A 23,574-nucleotide genomic window follows, 5' to 3' on the forward strand; every position below is an offset into this window, starting at 1 on the left:
TTTCAAAGTAGATCCTACACCATTTTTTTCAAATCCTAAAAGCTAGCGAACTGTGAGGGTTTGGTCATTTAAAGCTTTTGGCAACAGTTACCTAAGCTCAAAATGATTCAAGATGAGAAGGCTTAAAGAAGTCGAACTAGTCAACATTTGAAGTGGATCAAAAAAGTGAATCAAAGTTGTCCTAAGACAAGAACGGGTATTGCATGTGTAACTTTGATGAAAGGTTTTGATCCACTTCAAATGTTGACTACTATAGAATCAAGGGCTGCAACTGCATTGAATGTGGAAAACTACTCACGCTGCACATGTGTATTCACTTAAATTTACAAGGAGACGGGGTCTTTCTGTCAGCCGACTTACAGTAATTTGCCAGCTGCGGTTTCCGTTGAGAATGTTTGCGTGGGCTTCCCTCGGGCTCTCTTTCCTCCTCTCTCCACGTTTGCTTGCAGACCGTTGTGCAAATCGACGGAGAAGAAGGCAAGGAGTCATGGTTTCTGAGAAGTTTTACCTGCGCCTGCTCACCTTTGTGGCCCTACTGACTGTGCTGGCTCTCTCAGGTCCTTTTTTCCTCTCTTTTTTTCTTGTTCGTTCTTGCACTTTGCACCACTTTTTTTCATTTAAAAGTGTCTGCTAAAATGTGCTTGCTCTCTGGTTATGTCTGAAGTATGAATGTGGGTGATTTCACTTGGAATTGAAATGGAAAAGGTGGGAAAGTTCAGTAAATGTAGTGTGCGCAGAATTTTTTTTTTGTCTTTGTCATTTTTTCAGGATGAATGAGTATAATTTTTTTTTCACTTCACATCATGAAAGGAACACTAGAGCAATGTGTGAAAGGAACACTAGAGCGAGTAAACAGCTGGAGAGATTCTTGTAATTTGCAGGAGTTTTTGAACTGACAGTTATGAAATCTCTGCAGTCGTATGTCGCACTAAAAGTGTCAGAAGCTCCTGAAATTGACGTCTTCTTGCAGGTTATTAGGACAACTTGTTTTTCATCTTTGCATAGGCTTGTTATAGTTTATGATCTCCCTCCCTCCCCCTATCTATAGTGTCTGATTGAGTCACACTTTCCACAGAGAGTTGGAATGCATGAGAATCTGTTCAGTCCTTGAATGAAGGCTTGAAAATACTAAACGTAGTTGAATGTTATTCACTTTTTTTTTGAAGGATGTTCATTTGTGATGCTATTTGTCTCTTTGTTCTGTACTGTTTTGCACTGTTGAGAGTTTAAATGAGATGCTTTGTAGGCTCGATTATTACAGCAAGCTGCACGATGACAATGTTTGAGGTATTACGGGATGGTCATTTGTTTAAATATATAATTAAGTAATATTATGTCAATATACTAAGCTATTTAACCAAAAACTAACCACCATGATAAAAGAGGGTAAAACAGAAAACCACATGATGAATCGGAGTTCATAATAAGTGGCCTATTCGTAAAACATGGCCAATATTTTAATTTTTTTTAATAAATGCACAGGATCATCATACACACACACACCATCAGTACACACAACACTAAAATAATGCAATAAACATGAAATAAATAACAGGAAATCTAACAGAAAAATGTTCATCACCGATAAAAATGAGAAGAAACTAAATTATTTATATAAAAAAAATGTGAAATTAAACAGTATTTTACAGTAAAAATGTGTTACATTTTTCACTGTATATGGTAAGGTAACTTACAGGTAACCAATTAAAGATGTTTGTACTGTAGCATTTTTTACTGTTAATATACAATTTTTACAGTGTATTTTTAAAGCAATATTATGTACACGCACACACACGCACAAGCACGCACTTAAAGTATAATCCTTCTAATTCAGTTTGTAATATTTTCTAGATGTTGCTAGTGAGAACACCCTGGAAAAACTCTTGATGAAAAGAGGTGACTTTTTTTTTTTAATTGCATTTTTTATTTTGTCAGCAACAAACTGAACAAAATCACCAATAGAGTGGTGTGTGACGTCACTTTGTAGGCCGATCGGCGGTTAGCATCACGCTGGTTCCCTCGACAAAAACCCAATAGCATTTTTCCACAGGTTTTTGGATTATCGCTAAAAACAAGCTCTTTGATCAACACAAGTTTATGATACTTGCAAGTTTTGTCCATCAAGATAATTATCACAGATAATACTTTTATACATTTTGAAGCCTAAATGCAGTCGCCAGAAGTAAAAAGCTAAAGGTAGGCTATAAGCGAACTACCCCACGGTCCCATGAATTCAACGTCAGCATCACTAAGCTTCCGACAACTCTTTCAGTTTTTATCTAAAAACATTTTTCCAGAACGTTTGACTTCAAATAGTTTATAAGAGCGCAATTATAAGCCAAATGAGCCTGTAAAAGCGGACTGAGTTTACCTGTTCAGTGTAATGACGTTTAATGTCCCCGACAGCCTCTAGTCCCATTTAGCCACTTGTTAGCAACTGCCTTTTTCAAGACACGTAACAGCTTAAAAAAATCATGAGTGGGGTAATATTGATGTATTTTATGTCGTAGAATAAAATGTGAAAGTGTCTTGAGCTTGTGTTCACCACAGACCTTTCAGCCACTTAACCAAAACCCCATTAAAAAAACCCATTGACTTCGGGACGATGTCGAAGTGCTAAAAAGTGCTAAAATCCTACAAAGTGATGGTATACCTGCACCACTCTATTCCCCCTGTGGGTGTGCTTTTTTAACCATATTTGTGTCCTCCTGTCCCGTTGCTTTGTCTCCCACTAGTGGACGCTGATGTAAAGCCAGCTGCAGCTGTGGCTGTGACTCCCTCCAAGGCCAAACAGTTCCTAGCCTCCCTTAAAAGGCCCAGAAGAAACCTGTGGGACCGCAGCCGGCCTGACGTTCAGCAGTGGATCCAGCAGTTCATGTACATGGGCTTTGATGAAGCAGTGAGTACTTGTGTCAGCTTTTAATATACCATAAACCAGTTTGATATATAAAAGGTCTCAAAATAGCTTCAGGTATAGCTACACCTTTATGTCATTCTTTACTTCTCACTAACATTAATGTAAGACAAAATTATGCCACAATTTAAGACGAAGTTAAGGCAAACACATAAGTAATCTCTGTCCAGAGGTGTTTAAGAACTTGATACTTGATACATCATGATGATACTTCATGGATACTTCATAATACTGTATCTGTATATTTTGCTTCTTTATCACCCTCATGTTTCAAGTCAGTTTGTTTTTGAATAGATGTTTGTGAAAATTTCTTTCTTGCATGGCTTTGTTTTTCCAGCCTGCATCTGAAGGGACTGATGTTGCTTGCACAAAAAAAATAAAAATAATAATAATATAAAAAAATTGCCAACTCTGGCCCTCGAGATCCACTTTCCTGCTGAGTTTAACGCCAATCAAATACACCTCAACAAAGCGAATCAAGGTGCCCAGTACATAAATAAATAAATAAATAATGGGCATGAAATATTGATTTGTAAAACATAAGCACATAGGACACAGCGGTCAGTCAGGTATAGAGTGTTGCATAAGATCTTGGACACATAAATGACATTTGACTGCTGAATGTCATAATTGACCAATCAGAATCAAGAATTCCTCAGGTCCGTTTGATTTAGTTGAATCAAATCCCATATGGGATTGACCTGTTACAAAAAGGCTACAGCCAATTTAAAAATATATGTACATTTGAATGTGTGTGTTTTGAATTTTGAACTCTCTTAATGCTCTACCTTAATGCAGTTCAAACATAAAGGTCTTCACCAAAAGTAGGCTTTTTTTCCTCAGTTTTTCTGTCCTTGAGAGATTGAACCCAGCTAACAAGGAACATTCACTGTTGTCTTAAAATAATGAACAAACGTTCTTCCAGTAGTGTTAATACATTTCATTCAAAGTTATCTGGTTCTTAATGATGGTCTCAAAGCACTTTTGTAAGCACAAATCTTTTTTCTGTTTGTTTTAGTTGGACATTTTTAAATGTTACTAGTTTGTTTCAGAACATTCAAAATTAACGTTTCCATAATGTTTGAAGAATGGAATGTTCCCTTTACATTCACATTATCAAGAAAAAAAAAAGAAAAAAAAAAAGAATGTTTTGTGCGTTCAGAGAACATTCAGAAATAACATTTTCATAAACTTAATGGGAACGTTAGAAAAATATTCTTAAAACATATTTGTGTTTGCTGGGATGCAGTTTTCAACTGAGCCCTGCACATGACATATGGAGAAATTATAGATCATGGCCACTAGTTAAGAATTCGTTCCCTTGTTTTAATAAATTGTGGCCACGAATTCGTTCCATCGTTTTAATAAATTGATTGAACTAAAACAAGGGAACAACATGGCCATGATGCAAGGAGGGAACGAATTATTACAGTTGTAATCAAAACTATTCAACCCCCATTGCAAATCAGGTTTATATGCAAAATGTACAGACTTTCAGCTGTTTGCAATGAACAAATCAAACAAAAGTAATTGATATAGCTCAACACAACAAATGTTTTGAGTGGTTTCCCCAAATTCAACTGAAAATCCAACTTTTAATGACTTCGGCAGTCTCAAAATTATTCAACCCCTTCATGGCAAGCATCTTTAGTACTTTAGGTAGAACACCCTTTTGCTGTTATGATCTGCTGTAAATGAGATGTATAACCAGACACCAGCTTCTAGCAGCGTTTCTGAGGAATCTTATCCCATTCTTCATGAGCAATGGCCTACAGTTCAGTAATATTCTTGGGTTTGTGTGCTGTAACCGCCTTCTTCAAATCCCACCGGAGATTTTCTACGGGGGTTCAAGTCAGGTGACTGTGATGGCCACTGTAGAATCTTCCAGGACTTCTTCTGCAACCAAGCTTTGGTGGAATTTGAGGTTTGCTTGGCATCATTGTCCTGTTGGAAGGTCCAAGCTTCAGCTTCCTCACTGACGGCATGATGTTTTCACCTAAGATTTCCTGATACTTCAATGAATCCATCTTGCATTCCACACGCAGCAGGTTTCCAGTGCCAGAGGATACAAAGCAGCCCCAGAGCATCACGAGCCACCATCATGCTGAACTGTAGGCAGAGGGTTCTTTTCAGCATATGCTTTATTCTTCTTCCTCCAGACATACTGCTTAACCATGGGGCATAAAAGTTTTGTTTCATCGCTCCACAGAACATAATCCCAAAATGTATGTGGCTTATTTATATGATTTTGATCACTTTTCTTGTGTTCTTGGGTCAGTAGTGGTATAGTCTTGGAGTTCTGGCATAGAAACAGTATACGTTTAGGAAGAGCCTTACTCTGCAAGCTGAGACTTCAGTGCCTGTTGCCACCAAGTCTTGTTGCAGGTCTTTTGCAGTCACTTGAGGGTTTTTCTGAACCTGCCTTCTCAGAAATCTGGTTGCTGTCGTTGATAGCTTCCTTTTTCTGCCCTGTCCAGGTAGTGTAACCACTGTTCCTTTAACTTTGAACTTGCAAACTATGCTTCCAACTGTGTCTCTAAGAACATTTAGTTCCTTCGCTATCTTTTTGTATCCTGTTCCTTATTTGTAAAGGGTGATGATATCTTCTCTTAACTTTTTGGACCATTCTTTTGACTTCGCCATATTTCTAACATGCAGTCAAACGTGACACTCAACAAAGCCAGTTCAGATATGTCAAGTGTTCTAGCTCAAGCACACATGGCCTGGTGCAACTAATGAAGCCCTTGATTAGTTGCATGAGGTGTGGTTGAGACAACACCTGTTTTGCAGATTTGTGCAGTTGTGAGGGATTCTGTTCAGGGGTTTGAATAATTTTGAGACTGCGGAAGTTGCATTTTCAGTTGAATTTGGGGAAACCACTGGAAACATTTGTTGTGTTGAGCTATTGCAATTACTTTTGTTGGATTTTTTTTAATTGCAAACAGCTGAAAGCTGAAATTTTTGCCAATAAACCTGATTTGTAATGGGGGTTGAATAATTTCAATTACAACTGTATATCGTGTGCACGATTTAGTTAAAATGAGGGAACAAATTAGTAAAACATGCTGACATATTAGTAAATCGTGGAAACAAATTAATTTGTGGCCACAATATACATTTTTTTTTTTGTCCACCGTCATGTGCGGAAAACAGCTATTGTTATGGGAAAAACAAATGTCATACATATATACTCGTTGTCCTTAACCCTTATCATTCACAAGGGCTCACAGATATGGTCATTGTGATTTTGCCAAGTAAGACACATTCCTGGGTCACCATATTTTTGAACAATGATAGTTGAATAACACTGACGTAGAAGCACCTAACCCTGGTTGTGAGCCTAAATGTGTGTGCATAAACTTTAAACTTGTCCCTCAAATCTGATTGGTTGATTAGAATGTTGTTCCAGGAACAACTTGGTAAAACAACATTACATTTACTTGGTAAAATCACGTTCACCCACAGATTTTAAAAATGTTTCTTAAAAAAGTACATTGATTAAACAATTAATTATACAGTGTGTAGTACAGAAAGTCAGATGGCACAGAATGCCATTATTTAGTTGTTACATCTTATTTCAAACTTTGATTGAACCTTTTTTTCCCCCTCATTTCCTACAGAGACTTGAAACTGATCTCGCCTATTGGATGGACCACCACCAATCCAATGACCAAGGTCGCCAGCATCACTATGATGAAAACTCTCCCATAGGGCCTCGGAGCGCTGGGGCATACAGGCATGGAGCAAATGTCAACTATGACTACTACTAAAACACCATGTCCTCCCAGAACCACGTCACTGCTGCCAAGAATACAGTTCTAAGACATAACCGCTGATTTACCGCACAGTGATGTCAGCTTGCTTCTTCTGTAGCTTGTACTCCTTTTGAAAATTGTAATAACAGATAGAACATCAAAATAACGCCCATTTTTAAGGAATAGTTCACACATAAATGAAAATTATATCAGTACTTTTACTCCAAAATGACAACAAATCCCAGAAAAAATATAAAAGTAGGCCATATGACACATTTGTGATAAGAAAAGACTGAAATGTAGTTCATTACTGATAATCTTGTCTTCCACTGTAGGATTTTAGAGCTTGATAACCCCAGATCTTTGTTTGCTTTCAAAATCATGAATGATATTATTTAAAAAACATCTTATGGGTTGGGAACATGAGAGGAAATGATGATGGAATCATTTTTGGGTGAACTATCCTTTGTAGTTGCATAGACTGTCAATGGAGCAACAGAAAGCTTTCATTAAAACATTCATTTGTGTTACAAAAGTCTTTGTGTTTAAAGCAACTGGACACATTTTTTTTTTTGTTAACTATCCTTTAAGGTCTTCTATCTGGTGTAGTTTTAAAAGACTGGAAGCATTGTTACAATAAAGACCACAAAACCTAATTTTACATAACCATTTTTTTTCTTTCTCTTTTTTAAAATAAATTAATACTGTTATTCAGCAAGGATGCATCAAATTGATCAAAAGTGACCGTATCGTGTTACAGAAGATTTATTTCAAATAAATGCTGTTCTTTTGAACTTTCTATCACAGCTTCCTCAAAAAATATTAAGCAGCAATATTAAACTTTTTTTTTTTTTTTTTTTTTTTAGCATTGATAACAATCAGAAATGTTTCTTGAGCAGCAAATCATTACATTAGAATGATTTCTGAAGGATCATGTGACACTGAAGACTGGAGTAACGATGCTGAAAATTCAGCTTTTTAAAAAGTTAATTATATTTAGCAAAATTAATGTTATTGTATTTTTGATCATAAATGCAGCCTTGGTGAGCCAAAAGTGGCTTCTGTCAAAATCATTAAATATACAGACCTCCATTTTTTTAATGCATCCAACAGTGGTAAAGGGAAGAGGGGAAAACAAGAGAGAAAGGGATTATGAATGGAAATGCAGCAGTGAAAAGCAATAAGAATGAGAAATGATCAGCCACTGAGCAGGACAGAGAAAGTGATATAAAAAAGGGAATACAGTGAAAATCACAGTAAATATTTTATTAAAATATTCTTTTCACCTGAAATCAATTATAGATTCAAAGTTCTGTATGAAGTTTCACAAAGGTAACATCAGATTTTACTCAAAGAACATTTTCAAAAGCTTTTCTTTAATCCGTGTGCTCAAATTTCAGGACAGAGCTGGATGAGGTTTCCTGCTCCAGACCAGACATTCAAGATCTTTAAATAATATGCAATCGCTAATTTCCATAATTTCCTGCAGGCGTCCATTCAAAAAAACAAAACAAACACACTGCTAGCTTTGACGATAAAAAAAAAAAAAAAAAAAAAATGATAAAAAAAAAAACCTAGATCACATCAATTAAACCGGCACAGAATGTAAACACAACAAAAATGCACAAGATGATCTAAGCTTGCTTTAAATAACAGACAGACGACTGACAAACCAAAGTGCAAGGCAAAGTTTGTAAATTGGATATCTTTGAGGCACATTTGACTGAAAAACAAACTCTTTAGAGACAGCTCTTTGCCTGAGCCGTTTTTCAAAACATTTGCGCAAAAATCATGAGAAAAATTCCTTTTTTTCTTCTTCAAAAAGATGTATCAGTAAGTGGGAGGTGGGAAACCCACACTGTAAAATGGCTGCTGGATGTCTAAGGTCCTCCGGTATCCCAGCATTCCTGAGATAAACACAATTGATCAGTTGTGTCTGGGTCTTCCTTTTTTCATCCGTGCAGCTTTGGGTTTGGGTATATACTGATTATTGGCTTGATGCTCCAGCTCTCTGCTGAAGTACTGGATGGTTTTGTTCAAGCCTTCCTCCAGTGGCACCTGCAAACACACAAATTACATTTTAACAAACAGACTGTTTCAACTCGGAATTATGATTGGATCAAACACAACTGACACTGTTGTAAAAACTACATACATACTACGCACGTACTATGGCTGTGTCAGAAATCCTTCAATTTTGAGGGGAAAGTCATTTATAGTGGTCTCTGAAACCATAGTGGACATTATCGAGTGCAAGCATTCAATCCCAAAATGCACTGTAAAAGCTAGAGAATACCCATAATGCACTGCGAGGGTCATGCCGATACAATTGCAGATATGTTTCTTTGCTTGTTTTGGATCTGGAGATGCTGTACTATTGCAGAAGAACAGGACCCCCTACTGTATAAGACTGAAAACAAGGATTGTCGGAAAAAAACTTGTCAACGTTGGGGAAAGAGTTAACATGCATACAGTACCGTATGTCTTATGGACATTAGTATTGCTGTAGTGTGTCAGTGGGAAATATCAGTTTTGCATTTCCAAACATTCCTTTTGGCAATAATTGTAATAATCCAGTGAGATTTGTGTATGCACAAGGAGTCTGACAACAGCCGGTATGATCTGATCTCACCATCATCGAGTCTGTATGTGATTACATTAAAAAACTGAGACAGACTAAATCCAGAAAAAATGCGACACATCTCCAAGTCGCTTGAAGAAACCTTCATGTAAAGCTACAGAACTGTGAAAAGTTGTAGGCACTTGTGTAAAAATGCTGTAAAGTCAGGATGCTTTCAAAACTAATGTCATAAATAGATTTTATTTATCAATGAACTTCTATGAACTAAATCAAATCAATATTTGGTGTGACCACTGTTTGAGTTTAAAACAGCTTTTGTCCTCGGTGCACATCGTTTTTTCAGATAGCTTTGCAGGCAAGTTTCTTCAAGAGTCTTAGAGACGTTGCTGTAGTTCTTCTGAATTTAGTCTGTCTCAGGTTTTTCTGGTTCTTTATGTAATCCCATATGGACTCGATGATGGTGAGATCAGATCTCCGTGTGGAGCACCGGCTGTTGTCAGACTCCTTGTGCAAACAAAAATCTCACTGGATTATTACAATTATTGGCAAAAGGAACGTTTGGAAATGTAAACTGAAACTTCCTTCTGACACACTACAGCAAAATATGTAAATAACTGGCTTTTTTGTGTGAAAATAGTAATGTGCCTAAGACTTTTATACAGTACTGTATGTATGCATGCATCCATGGATGGATGGATGGAAGAGTATGTATGGATGGACGGATATATGGAAAATGTATGCATGGATGGATGTATGTATGGATGGATTGAAGAATATGTAATACCTGATCCAAAAGTGCAGCAACTTGAGTTAAAAAAGTAAACCAAAATAATAACAAAATACAAGTACAAACAAACAACGCCCCAGATGGACGGCCAGCCACACACATCGGCACCATCTTGGTTGAACTTGCTGAAAGCTCATTTAGTGTTGGCAGCTCATAACAGTTAAACTCTATGTGGTATATGTGTCAATATGCGTGTTTATCTTTTATTTTATTTTTTTATGTAAAGCACTTTGGTCAACCACGGTTGTTTTAGCAGGACAAGATGAATATGGATTCATGGATGAAAGAATGCATGTACGTTTGTATGTACAGATGGATGGAAGTATATATGCATGTATGTATGGATGGATGAAAAAATGTATGTATGGAATGATGTATGTATGTGTTTGTTTGTTTGTTTGAATGTATGTATGTATGTATAGATGTAATGGAATAATAAATGTGTGTGGATGAATGGAAGAGCGTATGTATAGACGTATGTATGGAAGAATGGATGGATGTCAAATAAGTATTGAATAGGTAAAACAGTGAGATGTTATGATCAGTCTATAACTCACCACAGGTTCCCAGCCCAGAAGCATTTTGGCCTTGCGGATGTCTGGCCGTCTCCTCTGTGGATCATCCTGTGCTTCTGGAAGGAACTGAATATGACTGCGGCTCACTGAGGAGACATTCAGCGGCTGGGTGTTAATTCAGATTCTAACACCTCATTTGCAATTTTATAGAATTTCTACTTACCAACTAGACTCTTAATAAGTTGTGCAAACTCCAAAATGGTGTGTTCCTCTGGATTGCCCTAGAAGAGAGGAGCGAGCGGGCATGAGGAAGAGAGATCAATGGTGTTAGGTGGGAGAAGGTCTTAATACAGTCTTCATAATTTAATGACTAAAACCGAAGGCCAAGCAATTCACCCCTTGGACAATGTGCCCAGGGTTAAGAGCGGTCAGTTCAATTCAATGTAACACAAAGGCAGAATATTTCTGTAAAATAGCTCTGAAATGTGGAATGATGTGACAGGCAATAGATTGGTCTTTTTAGATTCATAATTTCTGTTTAGTCCATTTAGAACAAACAGTCATTTACTAGCTTAACCCTTTAAGTCCTGAAGGCATTTTTGGAGTTGTTTTTTTTCCTGAGTGACATACACAGAAGTAAAGACTCATAACTCCAAAACTAGAGCAAGGAGAGTCAAAAAATAGGTGTTGATTGATAGAAAACTTTGTACATTTTTAGAAAATATACATTTTAATTACATTTGGACATTCTGAGACATGGTGAGAAACTGCTGATAAAAGACAAAAAAAAAAAAAAAAAAAAAAAGTGCTCAAGGGAAATTGTACATATTCTAATTTGACATGCAATAGCTTAGGAGGGAAATAAGGTAGGAGGACAATTCTTTTTTTGGAGATGTTCCCCTACATGTAAGCTGCTTCTGGATCAAATGTTGTGGTGATAGCATAAAGTAATCAAAACAGCATTTGGAACCAAGTTACCCTTTTTTTTTTTTTTTTAAGCTCCTGACACCCGGAATGCATTTTTAAAATTGCTGTTTTCTGAGTGACGCAGACAAAATATAATATCTTTAGATCTGAGTGATGGATTATGTTGAGTTTGGACTCTTTTTAATTGGAAGAATCTGCTATAAATAATGATCATTTTCCACGATTTATGCATGTCTTATGAAGTTACTAGCTATTTTTTTTATTGGCTACATGTGCATCTGTGGTTGTTGTATGTGTGTTATAACTACATCTAAGTGACAGATTATGGATGTGTTTTTGGTTCCGATGTGTTTTTGGTTAATATTACAACGTATGCAAATGTTTTTAACATTTCAAGTGGTATAAATTATTAACGTATTATGAACGAACAATAACTAAAAATGATAAATAGTATATTTGTAAATGAACATTAATGTAGATTAATAAATGCTGTAACCCCCCACCCCCCAAAAAAAATCTAGTGCTATTAAATCAATAATAATAATAATAATAATAAATTATTAGATACATTTACATTTTGTGTTTCTGTCTTTTTTTTTATTTTCTTTTTTTTTATGTACAGCCGTGGCCAAAGTTGAGAATAACATAATTATTAATTTTCTGCCTCAGATTTTATGATGGCAATTTGCATATACTCCAGAATGTTATGAAGAGTGATCAGATGAATTACAATTAATTGCCAATTCCTTCTTTGTCATGAAAATGAACTTAATCCCCCAAAAAACATTTCCACTGCATTCCAGCCCTGTGCCACAAAAGGACCAGCTGACATCATGTCAGTGATTCTCTTGTTAACGCAGTTGAGAGTGTTGACGAAGACGTTTGTTTGAAGATTTTTGGAGGATGGCCAAAAATAAGAAGAAAGGGATTGGACGGCTGAGGACTGGGGTAAAGTCATTTTCTCTGCTGAATCCCCTTTCCGATTGTTTGGGGCATCCGGAAAAAAGCTTGTCCGGAGAAGAAAAGGTGAGCGCTATCATCAGTCCAGTCTCATGCCAACAGTAAAGCACCCTGAGACCATTCATGTGTGGGGTTGCTTCTCAGCCAAGGGAGTGGGCTCACTCACAATTGTGCCCAAGAACACAGCCATTAATAAAGAATGGTACAAAAACGTACTCCGAGAGCAACTTCTCCCAACCATCCAAAAACAGTTTGGTGATGAACAATGCCTTTTCCAGCATGATGGAGTACCTTGCCATAAGGCAAAAGTGATAACTAAGTGGCTCTGGGAACAAAACATCGAAATTTTGGGTCCATGCCTAGGAAACTCCCCAGACCTGAATCCCATTGAGAACTTGTGGTCAATCCTCAAGAAGTGGGTGGACAAACAAAAAACTCCAAGCACTGATTATGCAAGAATGGGCTGCCATCAGTCAGGATGTGGCCTAGAAGTTGATCGACAGCATGCCAGGGCGAATTGCAGAGGTCTTGAAAAAGAAGGGTCAACACTGCCAATACTGACTCTTTGCATAAACTTAATGTAACTGTCAATAAAAGCCTTTGACACTTATTAAATGCTTGTAATTATACTTCAGTATACCACAGTAACATCTGACAAAAAGATCTAAAAACACTGAAGCAGCAGACTATGTGAAAATTAATATTTGTGTTATTCTCAAAACTTTTGGCCACGGCTGTATAAACCTTTTATACATTTTTGTATTTTGTATTTGATTTAGCACATTAAGTTAAACTCTTGCCAACTAGCTGAAATAAAAAGTTTTAATATTTCATTTAAGTAACAATTTCTTATGATTTTAGTTCCACTTAACTGTAATAAGCCCATACTATTTTTGTTTTCAATTTGTAGTGATAAAATGATCATTATAGCCATTCAACAATATTATAACAACAGAATGGCCTTTAAGGCTTGTTAATTTAAGCAGACTTATAAACTCACCAGGTTAACTGGACTACTGATGTTACTGTTCATCAGGGACACCAGACCGTTCACCAGATCACTGGGGGGAAGAAAAAGAAACAACGGCATCATGATACAGTGCAGTGAAAGAATGATGCAGATGTGATGACTTAATGTGAAGTGACGGGGAAACGAAAGAAAAGAATGAATACAATTATGAACTATTGAAACTCATTAATTCAACAGAGGCATTTGGGAATTTGCAAATCCAGCTGTATAAAGGAGTCACAGGTCATTTCCTCTTCAGGGCGTTCAGACACGCATATTTGAATTCCTTTAGTATACGTGCTCGTGTGTGTGTGTGTGTGTGTGTGTGTGTGTGTGTGCGGCGCGTGCGCATGAACACAGTGGGGCAGCAGAGAGCTCGCTAACACACCAGCACAGCCATTCTTACATTCAGGTTCAACATCAGAAATTCTATTCAACGTAGGTTTTTCTGCAAACATCCAGTCCATTCAGTCTCACACGCTAAGACTATTAATAATTGCCTTTCATCAACACCTCAAGAGCTATCACTTACACATCTACAAGGACAAACCAAATAAACCCTAGCAGTACAAGTCCATTGAAATTATCTTCTATCTCTTATATTTACATGTTAAGGCATATTGGATGCAATGGAGATTGTGAATAATGAATAGCTGAGGATTGCAAGGTCTGTTCAGGAACTGGGAATGACTTTTCTAGAACTTTTTTTATTTAACACATTTATATTTAATTAGGGCCTTGAGAGTGCAAAAAAAGGTGGGGAAAAAGTAGAGTGCAATTTCTCTCAGGTGTCTGCCTCCAATCCCTTCTCTAAATGCCAAATTAAAATAAGAAGTGACAAAGCATTTATTTGAATGCCTTGTTAGCATTTCTTTTGCACTGGACCCAGTAGCCCAGCCCACTGTGTGATTACATTGGCCCAAAATTCCACTGTAGATGAAACACCTTTTCTTTTGATTAGCAATTACTGTGTCAGATGGTTTTGTACTTGACACAATAATGGCTCAGTGTGGCTTGTTTTTTTGATTTATGTCTGGTTAGAGAACTGTTATTTATCATCCCAACATGTCCAAGAATTTAAAATTGAACTTTAATAGTATGACGTTTTTTGTTGTTGTTGAAAACATACCTCAAATGATAATTTCAATATTTCTTTATCTGCCTCTTTTGCTCTTCTCACTGGTTCTGTTGTCCACTGATATGAATGTGTGAACTGGTGATTTAAATGAGCAAATGTGTGTAGCAGATTCATGCAAACTTCTAAATCCATTTAGTTAGTATAGTAACTTACTAAATGGCAGCTGCCATCATTTGTGTTAACTATTCATCTAAAAGTCTAAGAAAGTGAATGACTTATAAACCAATAAATTACAGCAGAGAGCTAGGTGCCACCACACAGACCTTTATATTGTGCGAGGCAGTCGTAAAGCCATTATTATGTAGGATGGAGTAATTGGCATAGGTAAAGATAGCAGGAAATCAGTGGGCTTTGTGTTGCAATTCTTATCACAAATTGTCTCTTTATTTGCTTTATACTCTGCTTCACACATGAATTAGACCTCAGAATCACATTGTGTGGCTTTGGCTTGTTGAGGAGAGGTTTTCTGGTTGGCAAATGATAAAATAGGTTTAAAAAAAAAAACCTAGGGGGCTTGCACAGCATAGTTTTAAATCCAGGATTTCTTGCTTGCACGTGTCCAGTGATAACAGTGCTGTCCTGTCCACATCCAAATTCACACAAACAAACCTTCACATTAGCCGCTTTCCGACCAAATAGTTACAGGAACTTAGTTATAGGAACTGTCCACTTCTAAACAGTTCTATGAACTACTCTCCCCCAAACTCGGTTTTGCTGTTTGCGTTCGCACTGGCCAAGTGGCCATAGGAACTGGTAGGAGGGGTAAGGGAATAACGCAATCACGGTGACTTTTATTTTGACGGCGCGACGGACCTTTATTTTGGCGGCGCTGAGAACGCCAGAGCAAACAATGCTCTCATTCTCTGTGTTTATTAGTTAGTGATCTGTCTAACACGGTCTAACAGTACTGTTTAATATGTTATTAGATCATCTATCCCATCATCTAGACCCATCTATCACTGTTTTCCATGTTTGTATAGTTAGTTTCTGGAGTAAATATATAGGCTATAATCTATGTGTTTACATTATAGCTGTTTTAAAAAGGGCGGGTGCTGGTGTACCACGTGCGTTCGGTCAATCAGCGTACACTAACGTCACGGGTAGTTCCTATAGTGCTGGTAGACCCTACTCTGAAGTAGGACCTAAATTAGTTCCTCCAAATGGAGTTCCTAGAACTAAAATCGTTCCTAGTCCCTGCGGTGCGAACACGCCGACATCCGGGTACTTTAGCCAATAGTTCTAGGAACTGTGAAAAGGCTCCTCCGGTCGGAAAGCGGCTATAGAGTACATCTAATTTTATGCAGGCCACAAATGCATACTTTAGAAGATCTAACAGCTGGATTTATCAAAGTCTGCAAGGCTCATGAAATCAAATGTTAATTTGATATTCAAAGACTTGTTTAAAGGGTAACTCTCGCCAAAATGCAACCTAGGGTATTTTTGTTAATCTACCAGAGGCAAACTTGCGTTTAAAAGCATAATTAGAATGGAAACGCCACTGTTAAAGGGATAGTTCAGGATTTTAGACATGAATCTCTATAGCTTCCCCATAAGCAGTGTGGTGCATTGACCATGACTTACCCCCGACAGCGTCCTGTGAGCCGAGCTCCGGTCCAGTTTTGGTCAAGATGAAATTAGTCCGGCAAGTTTGCTGGGGTCACGGCAATAAAGCTTTTTTCTTCTCAAATCAATATGTGTTCAAAAGAGTGATATATTTGCATCACAAAACCGCTGTCTATGGAGAGGTCAGACCTCGTAATGGCTTGGCACTATTTTCTCCCCCGTCATATCACTGCGCGCTGCCGCTACCTACAGCCAGCTGGGAGCCGCGCACGTGTCACTTTGTTTACAGCTCGTAAAGAGAACGATAACATGTCTGACTACAGCAGCGACGATGACAACATTGACTTCGACACACAGCCAAAAGGATATCTTTTGGGATATCAAAAGGATAGCTTCTTTATCTTCGCCAGTTTGGAGTTCACATTGAAGCCCAGAGCAATGAGCCAAAGTCGCCTCAGAGCAACATCTGCCACAGGAAATCTTTGAAATGTGTGAGGAGAAAGCGCCACATCTTTGTTTGTACAGTCCGGATAGTCACAATTCCGCACCATTTTCTACAAAGCTTGTACAAACTGATCGCTCTTGGTGAGTAGCTATGTTAGCTCGTTCGTGTAGCTGTTCTGAGCACGTAAACACTGCTGTAAACACTGCCGAACAACTGAAAAAGTGGTGTGCGCCTGCGCAGCTCGCAGCTGGCTGTAGATAGCGGCAGCGCGCAGTGTTATGACAGGGGAGAAAATAGTGCCAAGCCATTACGAGGTCTGACCTCTCCATAGACAACGTTTTAGTGACGCAAATATATCACTCTTTTGAACACATATTGATTTGAGAAGAAAAAAGCTTTATTGCCGTGACCCCAGCAAACTTGCCGGACTAATTTCATCTTGACCAAAACTGGACCGGAGCTCGGCTCACAGGACGCTGTCGGGGGTAAGTCATGGTCAATGCACCACACTGCTTATGGGGAAGCTATAGAGATTCATGTCTAAAATCCTGAACTATCCCTTTAAGTTTGACCTTATTTTCGTTTTCGGTTAAGGTGCCTTTTGAATGGGAGTGATTGGGGCACTTCTATGATAGCATCAAAAATCGCTATTTTTTAAATATTTTGAACAACTCACTGTAGCTGTTGTTGTTTCCATCCGCCGGCATTTTGTCAGTCAAAAATAGTTGATCTTCGAATGCGAATGAACTGACTCTGAATTTTAGCATTGTTTCTTATATAAGGATCTTTTTTCAAATACAAGGTCAATACTGATTTTCACTAACGACAAAACAACAAATTATCTGTGAATTTATATGGAACTAAGCTTTAGGAGCTTTCCATCTTTACTCTCCTGCCTGTTACGCAGATCGACTATTTAGTAAACTCTGTGTACACAAACAATGTTATCAATGCTCAAGTTCATGTGTAGAGCCCCTGGTGATACTTCGAGCAAAGTTTCATGTTGTGTCGAGCCTTCTTAGTGTTTTAAAAATAGTGATTTTTGATGCTATCATAGTAGTGCCCCAATCACTCCCATTCAAAAGGCAATTTGACTGAAAACGAAAATACGGTCAAACTTAAAAGTGCCATTTCCATTCTAATTATGCTTTTAAACGAAAGTTTGCCTCTGGTAGATTAACAAAAAGACCTTAGGTTGCATTTTGGCGAGAGTTACCCTTTAAAAGATATAGATTTGCTGTGAGCAGACAGTATTAGAAGTATTATATCATTTGCCTTTCGTTATAATGCTTTTTTTCACATAACCTTTTTCATAATATTTCATTAGACAGAACTGTTAAACAAAGACCATAATCTAATGAAGACAGAGAATGAAACATCTGTGCTCAGACACTGAAGTTCTTTATAAGCTATCAAAATAAAAGTCTCTGTGCTTTCAAAATAAACACCCACTTCTGACACTTATCGCAGGGCCTAAAACTAACTTTTTGCTACACCTACCAACAGCCCGTGACTTAAGAAAATCTACTGGCCATAAATATATTTTTTACTGGCCACGAAACTGTTTTCGCAAAAACAGGCAATAATGATACCAAAATTTAAGATACCAGTGAAAAGTCACAATCATCTATTCCAATTTCAATACCACAGCTAAAACTACTAGCCTAACATAAATTTAAAACATTTTTAAAGACAAGTAAACAGTCAGTAGTAACATAAAATAAACAGTGCTTTTCAGGTTTTTCCAGTAGTTTTCAGTACAGTAGTTACAGTACAGTAGTTCAGTAGTTGACAGTAGTTTTCAGGTACAGAAATGTAATGCAAATGTAAAATTACACTGCATAGTCTTCAATTTATAAATTAAATATCCATATTAATTAATCCTTATTAAAGTTACACAAAGGTTATTCGGTAAAGAGCAGTGAGTGACTTTTTCTTTGTCCTTTGTTGTTTAATTAACATTAAAAAAACAGACAGCAGCAGAAATATTAGGATGCTGTCACTTTAAAGCCCCCCGTAGTCAATCATTGTATCCCAAAATGACACATTTAAATCTTCTTCTTGTGAAAAAAAAAAAAAAAATAGCTTGAATACAACTCTACAACCTTGCTTCATTTAGTATACGTGGATCCATTAATATGCTAATTAGCCCCACCTCCACTCACTCACGCCAGCTCACAAATTCACTCTGCCAACATACTGAGATAAACTATGGACAATGGTATCACTCTTTACAACGTCGGACACATAACGGTAATTAATATGATTAGCCTTTTGCTTGACTTCAAACAGCTAATAATGTGTTGCTAATGTTACACAAACCATGTTCCTGTTCACCATCTCAGAGTCAGACAGCTGCCTTCTAATTGTCTTTTTGTGTTCCATGGAAAAATACAGGTTTAGAAGAACATTCAGGGGAGTAAATAATGACAGAGGTTTTTTTTTTATCTTTGGGATGAACTATTCATTTTAGATGTGCATTGAACACTAGCCACAAGAATTGCCTTTGCTCTGTCAATACAGTAGGAAAGACGGATGGTGAATTGGTCTCTTTCCCTTTAATAACACTATGAGATCAATCATACTGGTCCATCTTCTCTTCACTGAGTGTACACTGCTTATTTGAGATAACACTCTCATATTTATCTTTATGATGAATCAGACAAGGGCTGCAAAGCTATCTCCTTGAACGGTATGGGCTCTGACCCTGGGAGGGGTATCAGAGCCTGTAAAGCGACGTTAGCAACCAAGTTCCAAACTGAGTTTTCATCTCTCCCATTCTTTAGTGTGATGGTTGACTGATGCATTTTTCTCCAGAATGAATGTATATTAATATTTAAGTTTTGTAAAGTACCTTATTTGTAAAGTAGGTAGGCTTCATCTTGAGTGTACACACTTGGCATGTTTGGTTTGATTAAATTAAACTGGTGCGATTGCTCTGTTAGTTTGAATAAGTGTGAACGCTGCCATCTGAACCCTGGTGTGCACCAACCAGCAAACCGAGACCCACTTTTCCAAACGAATTGGTGCAGTTCGAGTAAAATATGGACGCAACACAAAACAAAGCTTTCTAAAAGAACCAAAAACAGGACTTGATGTGATAATATAAAGGACAGAATGCTCAATGTGGTTCTTTTTGTCACAGAAGTTATGTTGCCCATTACAGTTCAATACAGGCGTTGGAACCGCATCTCCTTGCATCAGATCTTCGTTTGTGTGCAACTGAGGAATTCCTGGATCTGGTTTGACTAATTTACTCATTTTAAAAGCTCTTTCTGATTTCTTAGCTGGAAAAAATATCATCATATGTAAAGCACATAAAACAAGAGCATTTAGCAGAGCACCCAAATACGTCATAAAAGCTGTTTTGTTTTTTATCTTTAGGAATGGTGTTAAAAATGACAGTGTGGATAGTAAGTGAACCAAGACTAACTGTATCATTTCAGGGCTCCAAACTGCGACTAAAATGGTCGCATTTGCGACCAAAAATATTTATTTGCGAGTGAAATTTCTGCCAAGGTCGCCATTGGCGACAATACAAATTTACTCCCTTTGATTGTAAAATTTGCATCCTACGTGCATGTTTTATTACCAGTAGCCTATCGTAGGGGTGTGCGATATGACGATTTTTGATCATGGACGATTAAAATGTCTCCACGATCTGCTTTTGAAGAAATATCGTAGAATCGTGCATTCTAGTTGCTGTTCTGGCGCCTCTGTCCCAACATACTGAACAACGCGACGTATATTCACATAAAATGTTAACGCAGCGGAACGGGACACTGCAGTTCACAAAAGTTAATAATTTGCATGTGCTTTAATGCCTTGTCGGTTAAACATTTAATTCGCGTGCTGATGCGCTGTTCTAACGCGTGCATTTCTCAGCGCGTACATGTGAAGCTCACATGCACTAAAAGCCTTTCTACCAGCGCCTGGATACTGGACTAAGTTATCTTTCGAGTCTTATTGTGCTAATACTGTTAAATACACACAAGGTTTACATAAACAAAGTCGGTTATGTCTAAAGTGAAAGCAAACTTGAGAAAATTGAGAGAAAATCTGCTTGTCAAATGCGCGTACATTAGACGTGTCGCGCTCAGCTCTTAAAGAGACAGTAGCAATAGTAAGCAAGCTGCCGCTTGTCCTTAAAGGGATAGTTCACCCAAAAATAAAAAATTATCTCATTATTTACGCACTCTAATGTTGTTCCAAAACTGTATTAATTTCCTTCTAATATTTTCTAATATTAATAATTTGAAGAATGTGGGTAACCAAACAGTAGCTGGTCCCCATTGACTTCCAAAGGAGAAAAATATACTATGGAAGTCACTGGGGTACATCAACTGTTTGGTTACCCACATTCGTCCAAATAACTTTTATTTTCAACAGAAGAAAAAAAAATTATTCAAGTTTAAAACAACTTGAGAGAGTAAATTATGACAATTTGAATTTTTAGAACTATCCCTTTAATGTTAATGAAACAACAAAATGCAAAGAGAAAATTACTCACTGCTCTTGACTGACAACTTTAATAGTAGCTTTAATAAGTATCAATTTATAATTTATACAGTGAAGTCTATGTTTTGTTTTATTTTCATATTTGTTAATTTAATTACTTTCTTCAATGCTACTGTTAAATACACCTACTGTAGCTGAAAACAAAACACTCTTTATTTCATTTGTATATTAAGTTGTGTATGTGTAATGTTTATCTTTGATCTGAATATTTAATAACAAAGAAAATAATGACTACATTTTTTATCTTCGCCCCTTTCTGCCATTCTTTTTTATTTTATATTTTGTTACCTAAGGCTTTGTTTTTAAAATATGGACATTAGTTTGGCTGTAATGCTCAGTCACAAAATAGTAAAACCAACATAAAAAAGAATCGTGATAAAATCGTGAATTGTGATTTTCCTGAAAAAAATCGTGATATGATATTTTTGCCATATCGCCCACCCCTAGCCTATCGCTTCATTTGTTTTGTTAACGTCATGAAATGAGATGCTTTGCGTGAACGTTTTACTGAGTGAAAGCGCCAAAATATGAACTTATGAAATAGTTCATAAGTCGGAAGTGACATTCAGTTACCAAATAAGCTCCAGTTCCCAGAACATTCACAAGATGAAAATGCTGAAACTGTAAGAAGAGGAGAGACATGCACACAACAGGGTGACTAAAAGTAAGTGCATTGTTATGTGGCTCTTAAAAAAATTATTTGGCGCCTGTTTTTTTCCCCTATAGGAGCCATTGGCTCCTTAATTGATTTTTTTGTTTGGAGCCCTGCATTTTCTTTTTTGGTCTGGACCAAAAGAAACAAACTACAAGTGTGAACACACCCTAAAACTGACTTAAAAAACAAAAAACAAAAACCTGTAGATACACAGATACTGTAAGATTGATCTTTCTGGCCAAGATTGTATGGACACCATGTTTAAGGGACAGCAGATGAAACTATATGCTGCTTATATAGGATGTCTTTGATATGCTAAACTGCTGCTTCTACATTGTTTTGAGTGTGATGCAACACAACAGCTAATCCTGAGTAGGTTTGGCCAATCCTGCTCTGATCTGTATCATGTCACAATCTCTCCCAGTCTAAATATTTGGTAGCAAATTTTGTATGACCTCATTCATAGGATTTTGTACAATCTGCTTATTCCCAACTGAGGAAAAATATTTACACTTTCTCATGAAACTGAGTTGAAATGTTCTTCTATTTGGATGGAAGCTTTCATCTAGAATGCAAACTAGTTCAGTGATTTAGTCTTTAAAATACTATAGAAATCATTTAAAGTACATTGATGTGTTTGATGCATAGCCAAGGGACTGCTACTGAACATTGATCTACTAGTTGAATAACAGGAACTCTCAGACTGAAAAAAAAAAAACTTCTCTTAACCCACCTCATCAATTAAAAACTAAAATATTCCAAGATTCTTGAATAAAAAAATAAAAGAGTTAAGCTTTTTTTTTTCTTCTTCCCAGTAAATGCCTCTTAAAAGGTAGCTACTTTGTGTTTAAAGGATTGGCCTGTATCCAACAGTTGAAACCAGTGGCAAAAGAGATGTTTGATTATAAATTAGGATTTAAGCTCCTCTACGGCTCTGAAAAATTTACAGCATACTAAAATAAATAAAACAGATAAAAAATATATATATATAAAAAAATTATATATATATATATATATATATATATATATATATATATATATATATATATTTTTTTTTTTTTTTCACAAAACAACTTTATAAGAAACTCCAAATACTATATAAAGAAAAACATTCCTCTAAATATCAAACTTGAGGTAAAATGGTTTTGCAACATTACCAGGCAGTACAAACTCACCCTTAATTTCCTTCTGAATTATTGTTTGAATTTGCCCGAATCATGACTTTAAAGAACTCCCCAGTGCCATCAATGCCAAAAACTATTCCCTCAGTAGAGTGGCCAGTAGTTTACATATGACCAGATGTTTAAAAACTGGGTAGAGCTTTTAGCAACTCAGCCAATGTCTGCCATTTAATACAGTGACCTCAAAGAAGAGTCTGAAAAAGATTCAGAGAGGAAAGTTGGAGAAATTCTGCGGTCATTCCTGTGTCTTATATTGCACGATCCTAATTAAGTGAACTTTGCACATCCAGTGAAATGTTTGATCTGCTGAATTAGTTAGACTTCAAATAACCTACGATGACTCTGTTCTCTTACCCCACCGGTGTGTGGAAAATAAATACCTCTAGATGAAACTAGCTTGATTATATTACTCTCAAAATGTCGACTACAAACATTGCCGTAATATCTTTTGAGGTCATTTCTTCCTTTCTGTTCCCTGGAGGTGGAAAAATGATGAAATATATGTGATGGTCAGATGAAAAAGGCATTTAACAATTCCGCACACAAATGGTGAAGGTCATACAACACTAGCAATGTGGCTCTGCCATTCTTCCAAAATGTTATATTCAACCAGACTATTTTACTGC

At 36.9% G+C, this 23,574-nt stretch overlaps 2 protein-coding genes across 3 annotated transcripts in view; one reads left to right on the top strand and one right to left on the bottom strand.

Moving 5' to 3' along the window:
- The first annotated feature begins 363 nt into the window (after nucleotides 1-363).
- On the top strand, nucleotides 364-6,908 carry ecrg4a (ECRG4 augurin precursor a). The gene is made up of 4 exons (XM_079880868.1): nucleotides 364-557; nucleotides 1,852-1,896; nucleotides 2,736-2,899; nucleotides 6,535-6,908. Exons 1-4 carry the CDS (start codon nucleotides 392-394, stop codon nucleotides 6,682-6,684), a joined length of 525 nt encoding a protein of 174 aa, XP_079736994.1. The 5' UTR covers nucleotides 364-391; the 3' UTR covers nucleotides 6,685-6,908.
- Nucleotides 6,909-7,920: 1,012 nt separating this feature from the next.
- The window catches only part of uxs1 (UDP-glucuronate decarboxylase 1), a 99,563-nt gene continuing 83,909 nt past the window's right edge, over nucleotides 7,921-23,574 (bottom strand). For both annotated transcript variants that reach the window (XM_079880865.1, XM_079880864.1), the window contains 4 exons: nucleotides 13,440-13,500; nucleotides 10,776-10,833; nucleotides 10,595-10,698; nucleotides 7,921-8,727 (listed from right to left, as the gene is read on the bottom strand). In XM_079880865.1, coding sequence (XP_079736991.1) covers nucleotides 8,596-8,727; nucleotides 10,595-10,698; nucleotides 10,776-10,833; nucleotides 13,440-13,500 — 355 coding nt within the window. In that variant the 3' untranslated portion in view covers nucleotides 7,921-8,595. The remainder of the gene's footprint in view (nucleotides 8,728-10,594; nucleotides 10,699-10,775; nucleotides 10,834-13,439; nucleotides 13,501-23,574) is intronic.

The sequence above is a fragment of the Squalius cephalus genome, assembly GCF_949319135.1.
Source record: "Squalius cephalus genome assembly, chromosome: 9".
Classification (NCBI taxonomy): domain Eukaryota; kingdom Metazoa; phylum Chordata; class Actinopteri; order Cypriniformes; family Leuciscidae; genus Squalius; species Squalius cephalus.